General features: G+C 40.6%; 1 protein-coding gene across 2 annotated transcripts in view; it reads right to left on the reverse strand.

Annotated features, from left to right (window-relative positions):
• Positions 1-2,605: 2,605 nt before the first annotated feature.
• Positions 2,606-12,317, reverse strand: part of sipa1l1 (signal-induced proliferation-associated 1 like 1) — a 51,708-nt gene continuing 41,996 nt past the window's right edge. The window contains exons 15-23 of one of the 2 annotated variants that reach the window (XM_088403512.1): positions 11,512-11,609; positions 10,354-10,835; positions 10,090-10,263; positions 9,100-9,268; positions 8,747-8,981; positions 8,484-8,654; positions 8,002-8,113; positions 7,826-7,904; positions 2,606-6,462 (exon numbers count right to left, since the gene is read on the reverse strand). In XM_088403512.1, coding sequence (XP_088259638.1) covers positions 6,319-6,462; positions 7,826-7,904; positions 8,002-8,113; positions 8,484-8,654; positions 8,747-8,981; positions 9,100-9,268; positions 10,090-10,263; positions 10,354-10,835; positions 11,512-11,609 — 1,664 coding nt within the window. In that variant the 3' untranslated portion in view covers positions 2,606-6,318. Of the gene's footprint in view, positions 6,463-7,825; positions 7,905-8,001; positions 8,114-8,483; positions 8,655-8,746; positions 8,982-9,099; positions 9,269-10,089; positions 10,836-11,511; positions 11,610-12,317 lie in introns of both variants that reach the window. The other variant, XM_088403509.1, reaches the window with a different exon arrangement.

The following is a 12,317-nucleotide window of genomic DNA, read 5'->3' on the forward strand; positions in this document are numbered from 1 at the left end:
ATGCAACGACATCACCCAAAGAGGAAAAGTGGGCCCTGGTGGCCACCCTTAGATGTGTTCCTATATGCAGCAACCCACAGCGCGCCGCCCCAATTCTCCACATTTGCAAAATCGCTTTTAACCGTGTGTGATATTTTTTGCCTCATTTTTAAAGTGTGCAAATGGAAAAAAAATATAAAGAGAGCAATAAGCTGACAAATCAATACGCACACTTTAGCGGTTAACTGTGGTTTGATACTAATGGAGCACTCTAGCCTAACACGCGCGCGCAATATTGTCTACTCACGGATGGAAAGGAGAGCCTCTAATCTGGACCGACCGCACTATTGAGCAAGAGTAAACAGGAAGCAGAGTCCCCTGAGGATTCTGGTCCACGCTGGAAAGTGGTTCGGTCTGTGTCGCCCCACATTTGATCCGGGATTCTGCACGCAGACTACTCAAGCGGTCAACGGATGAATTTAACTGAAGTGGTCTGAGGTAACAGTTAGCGTCCTGCATCCATTAGCTGCAGAGACTGTTTCCTCCACCATCTAAACCATGCAATCGAGAAGTCCAGTTTTACACCAAGTCGGGAACTTTTGGGGAGACTATTTGTGTGTGTGCGCCTTGAGATGAATATTTAAGTAAGCCAAAATAAACAGACTTGGAGTGGACTAGAGCAGCGGTTCTCAAATGAGGGTACGGGTACCCCTGGGGGTACTTGAAGGAACTCCAGGGGGTACTCGAGATTTTAAATAAAACAAACATGCAAAAACCCTTTAAAAATAATGATTGGGTTAATTGTTTCAAAAATTAAGTTCAAAAAACAGATTGTATGTTCAGTAAGTTATTCAATTTCATTATTTTTAAAACCTGTATTCTTCCCCGTAGTAGAATGGTTCGACCCGATTTATCCGGTGCCACCTCTCGTTACCTGTCAAGTTAATGATTTCTTTGTGTGAACACATCTAAATATGAATAGTAGTAAATTGTTTTACCAGGCTTTACACTAAAATGTAACTGGACGCAGGATCGTTTTTATCGCAAAAGAATGCTGCTGATTGATTAAAATTTGCTTAGAAGTAATGTGCTTGGGTCTAAGTAGGCCTTATTTTTTTCATTGGTTTGCATTCAGCTAGTAAATTAGCTGTGTGGCAAGTTTTCAATTTATGTATTAAAAAAAACTAAGAAAAGAAAAAACAAATTCAAACTTTTCTAAATTTAGATTTATGACTATATTTTATGTTTATAACAAAAGACAAACTACAAATATGGAAAAAAAAAGTTTAATCTCTACTGATTTTGGTTACTGCTAGTATTTTTGGGAACGTAATCGCCGCGATAAACGAGGGAACAATTCAATCCTCCGGCCCCCCCCACCCTGCCAGCCTTTTCGTCGAAAATCCTTCAAGTAATTCAAGCCTCCACGTTTTCCACTTGCACGAAAGATGACTAATCCCCAGCCGCCTCCGCAGTTACACCTTTCTTCTGTACGCATCCGCGAACGACCTTCAAGCTTCTCCGCAGGTGGACCGACTTAAACAAATACACGTTGATTGACAGCTTGTGTGAGACGTGATAACACGTTTACGTAACATTACTTTAGTGCACACAATAACTGGAATTTGCCAGGTATAGCCCAAAAAGCCAGTAATCTTATTGGGTGTTATTTGGGAACTTTAAATTGACCTCAAACCACGTAACTCAAAAGGTGCACTTTCCAGCAGAAGGTGGAGCATTTTGGCAAAAAAATAAACAAACAAAATCAAACCTTAATCAAGCTCACCAGTTGCTCAGTTGCTTTCGTTATTTTTTTTTATTTTTTTTTTTGCATCATCGACGACTGCATGAGCCGAAAACACGTCGACGTTTTTTGGCCTTCATCCAAAAACATTTTGAAGCAAACAGGTGGAACCTTGGCGAAATTATGTTTCCGTAAAAAAACGAATGATTCAATAATCTCTTTTCAACCATTTTAGCTCATTGCTTATTTGAAACGTATTAAAACAGTGTTAAAAGGAGCAGCAAGGCGCAGCAAGGTTAAAAAAAGACTATGAACCCTTTCGCGTCTTTAAAGTCATTCAAAGGATAAACATGAGCGAAACATTTTTTTTTTAGAAATGTTCAATTTAAACTCACCATTACGGGGGGAATAGCAGTTTTATTTTCCTTTCCAAATTTTTCTTGCACCGTATTCTCACGTAACGATCAATTAAGACTCACCTGTTTACTGCATTTGGACACGTGACATTCACAAGCCAAACCGCCTGAAGCCATGAAGTAGCCATCTTACGTTGCCACTTTTTTTTATCGACTAAAAATATTACATTCAATGTGTGTTTTACGGTAGAGTGTCTGTATGGATAAATGAGTCCCTTCAAAAGCTAATTTTTCTGTTGTACGGTATTATTGTTAATTTATCTCAGTATCGTGAGTTTGTTTAGATTTCGCTGCTTATTTTGTCCCGATCGGCTTTGCTTTCGTTTCGATGTTGATGGCACTTGCATCATGCAAAAAAAAAAATAAAAAATCTTTGAGAAGCAGTCAAATATATCTTATACCATATTTTTTTTAGAATTGCATTCTGGTTTTCTTCCGAATTGCATGAAGGTAACCACAACAGCAATTGTTTCAGAAACTTTAATACTGTGATCACTGCAAATGTCTGTTTTCCATACCTTTACATTTTACATAGACGATATAGACACAGGATTTCAACAGCATTTTGCTTTCTGTAAAGTTCTTCTACTGCAACCACTGACCAAACTGGAACGAGCATCCATACAGATTTAATGGTTTTCAAACCTGTTTGTTCCATCAGTCTGGATGGCTTTTGGGAACGAAACTAACGGGGGAATTTTCTAGTTTTCTTCTTTTCGAAGAAAAGTCGAGCACCTCCCTCTGTTGGCCAGAAAACGCAATAACAGCAAACTAGAGCAGCAAAGCACATCTTAATTACAAAATTGCACAGAATGGATGGATCCTTCCGGCACTCTTTTTTTTTCCAAAATATGTAAACTCCATCTATTTGACAAAAATATGTGCAAAGGTTCTTTACAAAATGGAACGTCCGAGCAATTCACGTTGACAGGCAAAAAAAAAAAAAAAAAAGTTGGTTAAACGGAATAAATGTAGTGGATTGAATGGGTGCAAGCAAAAACATTTACATGTCGCACTTTAATCACTCAGCCTTTCTTCATTCAGAATACAAAACTAAGCACTTTGCATGTACAATAAAACATGGATTATTATCTATTGGCCGTTTTGAAGCAATTTGGCAGGACTTTTTGTTTCTATTACCTGTGGCATTCAATTATTCTGAGTGATTTATGCTTCACAGTTATTGGATGACTGAAACAATTCTTCATCTCCAAAATGCGCCACCATCCTAAATACAGTTATCCATTAACATTTATAATCTATATAGAGATTCTTAAAACAGAACCATTTTCATTTCTTTTGCTCAGTTCTAACAGCGGAACTGAGGTAACTGCAGGTGCGGTTCAGGAAATTAAAATATTGTGGGAATTCCATGTCAATGGTTAAAATGCACTCTAAAAACAGTTGGGTTAAAAGTGACAACTTGACCTTCTGGGTTGTTTTGTCGAGAAAAAACTCGAAAATTGTGGAAGCAACACAAAAACTTTGGTCAAATCCACCTAAAGGTCGGGTTATTTATTTTGTGACTCGCATTGGGATTTTTTTTTTTTTTTAACCAAGCTGTTTTTATAGTGTGTAAACCAAATAGATCCCCCGCACATTCAAATGTTTTGATTCTTTCGGCTCACTAAACATCGAAATTCACCAGCTGAAGAACTAGGACATAAGAATCAAAAAGATTTCCCAAATACGGCGAGTATGATTCCACATAATGTACGAATTCCACTTTTTGAAGAGATCCACCAATATTGTAATTTCTCCCGATACACCTGCATCTTATGTAAACATCACGTTAATTTCGTCCCGCTAGTTTCTACATTCATGCCGAGGAGCCATGTGCAGTCAGGTTGAAAAAGCATCAAATTCAGATGATGAGATTCTTCAAGTGGGGATGTTAAGTTTAGCAAGCAAGCAACAACGACATTTTGTACTGCGGTCCCACACTTAGCGGAATAAATTATTTATTGGAAAAATAGCTTTTGGTACAGCGACGCACTGCACGGAACTGAATGCAAAAAGGCACACGCACTTGTTCTACTTTGAATGCCTGAGCGTCTCACAAAGAATTTTGTAAGAATTTGTGCAAAGAAACAAATCAACTCCCCGATATCACGTTATTGGAAATAATATGGCCAAAATCCTAATCGCTGCGGAATGACAGCAGTTAAGAGATTTTTTATTTTTTTTTTAAGTGTGGTGGCAGGATTTGCAGCTTGTTTTGACGGCAACACGGTGATGTTTAAATTCCTATGACAACACCCATTTGACAGTTTGGGATGACTAAATTCAACGTTCAAAGAGTTTAGTGCACAAACAAATTATTCGCTGTTAAATAGGGGAAACTGAATAAGGTTTGGGGATTTTTAGCATCCATTTTTAAAAATATCCAACGAATGACAAGATTGAACGTGCTCTGCTTATCTTAACTGCGACAAGCACTTTTTTTCCCCTCAATCGTGTTGTGTTTGAAGGGCTTTTTCCCCCTCTTTGGACGGTAAAAGTCCAAAAAATGGACACATACAGCCGTTGGCTTAAGTTGGGAATGTTTGGTTTACATGTGTTGCCCAAGGTGAATTTTCAAAGGCACATACATACGTCCCTGTTCTCTATGCGAGGAAAAATGACCCAAAGTGACTGTAGGCACAGCTGGAAAGACGGACGGACATTTACGCTATGATGCATGCATTCACACACGACGCAGTGGGTTTTGTTGCTGCATCCAAAGACGGATCGTTTTTCTGTCAAATATCCTCGGAACCTTTCGCGAGCATCCTCACGTTCACACACCTGAGGGAAAGAATACAAGTGAACCAAACGAGCGCGCCAGTCAGCTACTTTTATCCAAACATCAACTCTTGATTGTCGGTCAAAGCTGGCTCCTGGCTCTCTGTGTTTTGTTTTGTTTGTTTTTTTTCCGAAGAAGGAAAATGCAAAGTGTACAAAGTGGCGGCATGTGGAATAACCATGACAAGTTGCACTGGTCATCACTAGAGGGCGCTGAAAGCAACACGACAGCAGGCTGGAGCACCACAAAACACAACGTAATACAGAATTCAAATGCAGGCTTAAACCAGGATTAAGAAAGAAAGCCATTAAATTATATAGTTATTCAGAGCTTTTTCTTCTACTTCTTGCTGGACTAAACACTGATGTCAGTTTTACTGTACGAATAGAGCAACTTCTGAACTTATTCACTACCAGTGACGGTTATGAACGTCCATTTTTACTGGGCTAGCAGTGAATGAGTTAATTGGAATTATAATACAAGGAAATAAATAGACCCTTTTGTCATCCTCTTCCGTCGAAAATATCTCAAATGACCACCATTCCAGCTTCTTCCAGAGTCTTCTCTCCCGTCTTTTGAGCTCCCCGCTTTAAAGTGAAGACGAGGTGGAGGCTCGTGTGGCGCAGTGGCGTATTTTTGACAACGGTTTTCAAATCTTGTCAGGGATTTTTCTCCTATTGCTTTTAAAACACAAAGCACTCCGGATTGAAGTCTTGAAGTTATGGCGTGGCGCAGCTGCCCATGGCTTTTAAATATATTCCCATCGTTGGAGGGGATGGACGAGTTGGTTATGGAAATAACATTGATTTAAAAAAAAAAAAAAAAGAAAAGAAAATCCCTTCAGTGCTGAGTCATTGGTTAAGAAACAAAAAGCCCTGGGAGCGTTTGTGGGGAAAAAAAAAAAGATAAAAATCCAGCCTCATATACCTTTGATCTCCAGTTGAGGGAATATAAAAAGCCTTCCCCACGGTTTGGTGGGTAAGCGTCTCATTTTGCGTGTTCCAGTGAACGGCGAGTGGTCGGGCCTGCAAGAATTGTTACATTCACCGTGCATTGTAGGAATCCCCTCAAGTCTTTTGAATACTTCAGATATCTTCTGCTGGCTTGGATTCGGCACGAAAAAAATCTCCTTCTATATACCCAAGCTGACAAAAAAAAAAAAAAGGATGAAAGTCCACATCCACTGCGGGATCACAGCAGGTCGGAAATGGCTTCTGTTCAACCGGCTTGTAACTGGTGGAAGCGGCGGTCCCTCCGGTCTACGCAAGGGGGCGGTGTTTCCCTTTCGACGAAAAACGTGCACGACAAAAATGAATGACTGTGGCGTACAGCCAATCAGTGATCTGAGTGGGATTTTGAAGTGGGACTGCCTTTCATGTGCCTTGAAGTGTGTGTCAGTTCATGTCGATGGTGTTGAAGACCCACTCGGTGAACTTCTTGAGCTTGGCAGCCGAGGTCTGAGACTCTTCTTGAAGCCTCTGGTTGTCCTCCCACAGCCTCTTGATCTGAGCCTGAAGCCGAACTTTTTCCTCTCGCTCCTGGGAATTCAAAATGGAAATGCCGGTCAAGATATTTTACCATAACACAAACGTGTTGGCGTTTTTTACTGCAGGTGGAAGAATTCGCTTTGAATGTTATCAAAAAAAGGAACTTTGGTCATCTATTAAATTTATTGAAAATACATAAGAGGGGGAATTAAAAAGATTGTATGTAGAATATATTTTAAAGTCGAAAAATCAACTTTCCCGCTTGCAGTTCTCAAATGCAGACACGAGTATCTTGCGGGGATGAATTAAAATTTTACTGCCTTGAATAGTACAATTTATTTTCAAATTAAGAGTGAATTAAGTGGAACATGAAGCAACTTACTACTAAACAGTGTTAGAGTAACACCTTTGTAAACCGTTGTATGCCTTTATTTTGATGACTTATATTCTACTATTATAAATGCTTATTGTGTGGCTTAGATGCAAAACAATAATAAATTGTAAACAATAGTAAAAAGCACTAGTGGCTATTTTCTCTTCTTACAGCTTTTGTATATTATCTTTAGATGTGTAGGTGTACATCACATTGCTAGTCAGTGTAAAGAAATGTGCGCGGTAGCTGCTTGGAAATATAACACAACAACATATGGAGAATTATAGCGACACTCCATTGTGAATACTTTCACTTGGTCTAAAGTGTGACTACAGATTAAATAAACTAAATGCTGTATAGTCTGGCACTAGTGTTTACACTCAAATTCAAGATTTAGTTTTGATACGTACTGTATGAAATATAGAAAACAAAATTTGCCTACGCTAACCAGTTAGCGTGTTAGCTAACTACCATTTAGTTCACACATATACTGTATGTTATATGTACATTTCGCCTGTAGCGTAATTGTGTCCTTAAAGACACTTATTGACGATGCTTCAACAAGATTTCAGGAGGAGACTTAATAGTGGAGCTGCTTGTTAGCAGGTAAAACAAACAAACAAACAAATTAAAAAAAAACTTCTTGTTCTTCTTGACGAGATTGGATATGTTTATTCCCTAAAGTTCTCCTGCCACAGACGTCAAATATTCACCAGTAACAATCATATATGTGGGTGTGGTCAAAAATGAAGACAAATTAGACACTTTATCTATTTTTTTTTAATTTACTTTGTCAATTGGGTCTGCATGACCTCAGCAACACTGCCTCCCACAGGCCCATTTTGGTAGTACGATTCAGTTGACTACATGCAGTAAGTACTCAAGTAAGGTCTCATATTAAAAAAAGAGTTAAGATGTTAAAAATTGGTAAGTGTGTACACAGCTTGAAGGTCAGCTCAAGATGCAGAAAAAAATCTTTTGAAATCCCCACTGACGATGAGAGTAACGGAGGTAATTAAAGTGCGTTGGCACCTACTGTACCTTTTTCAGGTCTTCTTGGAGCATCTTCACCATGGCTTCTAATTTGGTCACCTTTCTCTCAAGTCCTATGTGGCCCTCACTGTATAGAATGAACAAGTTTGATTCTTTAAAAAAATGAACTATCGCCAAAACTATGGTCTTCAAACTTGGTTAAGAAAGAGAATTGCATGCGTTACCTGGATGCGGGCCGGGACATGGGAGCAGGCTGCAGCTCAATGTGGCTCTGCTGAGGACTTGAGGCGCCACTGCTTCGGTGGTTCGAATCTCCAAACACGTAACTTCTCTGAACTGGAAGGATAGACGAATGAACGCCAAGTGACCATTTGTTCTTAACATCTTGCCAGGATTAACTGTGTCTTTTTTTTTTTAACTTTTAATTAAACAAAATATTTCCAGTTAGCGTTGCTATTTGTGGGGACTCTACTCAAACTGAATCAAAATGTATTTATTTTTGTGGATTTCCCATAGTCAATTTGACAAAATGCTGCTTTTGAATGATGCTTCCAGGAAGAACTTCAAAACAAAAGTGTTTTGAGGTGTTTCGTGGCCTTAGATTATTTGGTACGACACGGTTTATTTGGAAGAGTCGGAGATCTCCTGCTAGGCAGGGACGAAAAATCTTGCGGCCATTTAATTTCGGCCCATCCCTAACACGTACCATAGTGAGTGTTTCTTTCACTGTCAAAGGTGTTGGCCACATCCACGAGGTGTGTCCAGTCAAGTGGGCTGTCCCTGTCGGAGGATGGGAGGGGCATCAGCTCCTGAGGCAGAGGCCCGCGATGACGCTCCACCAAATCCACCAACGACGTGTCAGACGCCGAGAGGTCACCTTTGAACCGACAGAAGATTGTGTTTAAAAATACAGCAAAACATGGGGCCGAATACATTTTCAACGTTATGTTATTCCTTCCGCCGTGTTACCGTGGAGTTTGACTCCCAGTTTATAGGAGGGCCGTCGAAGAGGTACGCCACGGGTGGTGGGTGAGCGCGGGAGAGTGGAGCAACTGAAGAGGACGTCGGCACCGAGCGCCGCCTCCATCACCGAGTCGGTCAGGGAGGGAAGGCGCTGGCCGCGGTAGATGCTCTCATCAGAAAGGGTGCGATGGAGCGAGCGGCGGCGGCTGGGGGGCTGACTCGGCGGGGATTTCTGTGCGTGCTGGAGAAGAAAGCATTTATTACTAATTCAACACAATATGTACTGTACGTTGCATGCAAGAAGATGAAGCCGCAAAACTAGTTTAACTAGAAGCGACTATAAATATATATATAGGTACCTTTTCCTTAAATCTGCGTGCGGGAATAGGGCTATCTTTGGCAGGGTGCCTCTTCGCATCTTCTTCGATAGTCGACTTAGCGTGTGGCTGTGGAGAGTGCATGTCCCTTAAGGAAGGCCTGGCTGCCGGAGTTGGAATACCCTCCATTCCACTCTCCCCTGGGGATTTCCTGAAATCACACAGGAATAACTGATGAGCCTTGGATGCAGGCCGTTGGGATTTACATGTAATTTTCTCTGCAGCCACCAGGGGGGAATCAAGCCGCACAAAAGGAAGCGTGAGTGGGTGGGCAAGAGTCAACATTGGCGGACAAAAAAAAAGCTTGGTAAAGTGTACATGCTGAGCAGGTGTGCTGAATGTATACATTAATATTGTGCCGGCCTATTATTAACAGTTACTAAATGTCATGTTTTTATTAATAATGTAAATTGACGACAATCTTGAAGAAAGCCTTGGAAACAACATAGTAGGTGGCAATGCTAATATCAAATGTTAAAAATACATTCATTTTTGAGGTGCTGTTTCTAATTATCAATTCTTCTAAATGACGTGACATTGTAGAAGCACAAGACAGAAACTTTTCAAAAGTTCAACCTTCCGCCGTATGTTGATGAAACATTTTTCGAAACACTTTGCCAGTATTTTTTCTTTTATATTGGCAAAAAAACGGTATCGTCTACCCTCGCTTAAAAGCAGTTCATATTTTGAGTCCTCGCCGTTTCATAGATTTTTGGGGGACAACCTAAAAACATACAGTATCAAAAAATGGAAAAAAAAAAACACTCAAAATGAAATAAATGGAAACAAGGAAATATTGTAAAGAAAAAAAAAACAAAAACGTAGACAACATAAAAGGGAAAAATTAGGTATGTACATTAAATTAACTAATAAACAGTATAATAAACGAGAAAGCAAATAAAAAAAAAAAAGAATAAAAACTACTTGGCCACAGGAAACAAGGCAACATAACATTTCCATTTGTTTTCTTACTTGCGTGTATCACCAAAGTCCACCGAATTGATGGTGGAACCGGGCTTCCTCCAACCTATCAGGTACTTGGACTGAGCTCCCTGGCGAGGGTAAAAGCTCTTTGGTCCAGGAGACACCGAAGACTGGGATGACGGGGAAGTGGCTGAGGAGGACTCTTCCCGGGGGGAGCTGTGTCTGAGATGTGGATAGTTGCAAGCAAAGATTTGACCTTTTTTTTTCCCCCAGATCAAGCTTTTTTTTGTTGTTATTTTGACGCAAACCAACCTTGAGTGAGAGCCGCCATCACTCAGACTGAAGGTGCTGCTATCTCGAACAAGGAGATGAGTAGGAGGAGTTCGGCCGGCGCTATCCAGGCTCCTCTCCGCGGGGGGAACCGGGGACTCGGCGGCTGCCGGCGACCTCTCCAGCATTCTTCGCCCGCCCTCAGTGGGGCTGTGCCACGGCGACCGATCCCTGCTCTCTCGACCTCCGCTGGGAGCGAGCAGGGAGGTGGTGCTGCCGTGATGAGAGTGCGGGTGGTTGTGGTGCGAGGCCCCGTAGGAGCTGGTGTCGATGCCGCTGTCGGCCGAGGTGCCCTGGAGGTAGCCTCCGCCTCCCAGCCCGTTGGGTTCCGGCTCACCCTGGTCCCCGCTGGAGCCTCCGCCGGCCCCCATTTCATACCATTTATCGCTGTCGCTGTGGCCCCCGCTGGACGCCGTGCTCGAAAGAGTATTGCTGCTGGAGTGGCCGGAGTAAGGACCGTCCGACTGAAGAAGAAAGGCGGAGAGAATATATACACGCGAATCTTCTTACTTCTCCCTTTAACATCACTCGCAATCATGGGACCCGTGGCTAACCAATTCAAGTTGGAATTAAGCATTAAAATGCACAATTAATACGATGTTGAATGCACTCACACGAGATCAAGTCTTTAGCATTTCCGCACCTTAGTGATACTGTGATGCCGACCAATAGCAGACTAGCATCTTAGTGGCGCGTTGCAGCGCAGGCAGTTTGACGCGAACAGAAAATAAGAGCAATTACATAAAAACATCTGAAGAGGGCAAAAAGAGGCAAAAAAACCACAGCCAACCCCATAGGTCATAACAGCTGTTGATGCCGTAAAGCGGCAAAAACGACGTAAAAAGGGGATGAAAAAACTTAGCATTCCACTTTGTAACGTGAAAAAAACATAAGCCAGGGACACCGTAACCCGTACATCGACTGCGTGTCAGTCCACGTCATCATTTTCTGTGGCCTGTCAATTCCTGTTTCTTCATACAACATCAAAATTCCAAATTGTCTTTAAGTAACACTGGTATATTGCTTTCTTTTTTTAAATTTCTCTTCTAAAATACAGTGCAGTAGTGATCATGACATGACAAAACGTGTATGTAAAATATTGATGGTAGAACTAAATAGTGTTAAATAAATAAACCTCACCTGACTGCCTTTCTTTGGGGAGAGGTGGATGACCTGCTCTTGTCTTTGAATTCTGGGTCCTCCAGAGTAGCCTTGACCAGATTTAGAGACTGGTGCTTCTGCAAAATAAATGGACAAAATAAATAAATAATAATAATCAGGGTTGGTTGGAAAGGACACTTAAAAACCGTGAAGTACAACTAGATGACTTTTGAAGCTATTTATTTAGATCAGTGGTTCTCAACCTTTCTTCAGTGATGTAGCCCCTGTGATATTTGTTTTAAGGTAAGTACCCCTTAATCAGTGCAAAGAATTATTGGGTTAAAAAAAAAAAAAAAAGACTCAAAACATGCTATCGGCGTCTGATTTATTAAACTTAATATTATAAACCCTCTCAAAATTAATTTGTATTGGTCCACAGAAAAAAAAAAATCAACATAGTGTTCTTCAGAAGAGATCTGTTTAAAAAAAAAAAAAAAAAGTATTTGTCCCCCCCAAAAAACTAAAAATCAACATAAAGTGTCGGACCTGTTCTCAAAAATAAACAATTATAAATAAATATTTGTCCACAGAAAAATATTCAACTTAAAAGTGTCCTCTTTTGGGATCATAGTAGAGCTGCGTTCACAAAAATAAATCATTATCGTGACAGGTAACGAGAGGTGGCACCTGTCAAGTTCGGTTGTCCATTCCAATACGGGTGATAATCTGGTCTTTTAATAAAATAATGAAATTGAATAACCTACCGAACATAAAATGTGTCTTATGAACTTCTATTTTCCTGAAACATTTAATGAATTCAAAAATGATTTTTAAGGGATTTTTCC

Source organism: Hippichthys cyanospilos, chromosome 20 (genome assembly GCF_059441005.1).
Source record: "Hippichthys cyanospilos isolate Australia breed blue-spotted pipefish chromosome 20, RoL_Hcya_1.0, whole genome shotgun sequence".
Taxonomy (NCBI): domain Eukaryota; kingdom Metazoa; phylum Chordata; class Actinopteri; order Syngnathiformes; family Syngnathidae; genus Hippichthys; species Hippichthys cyanospilos.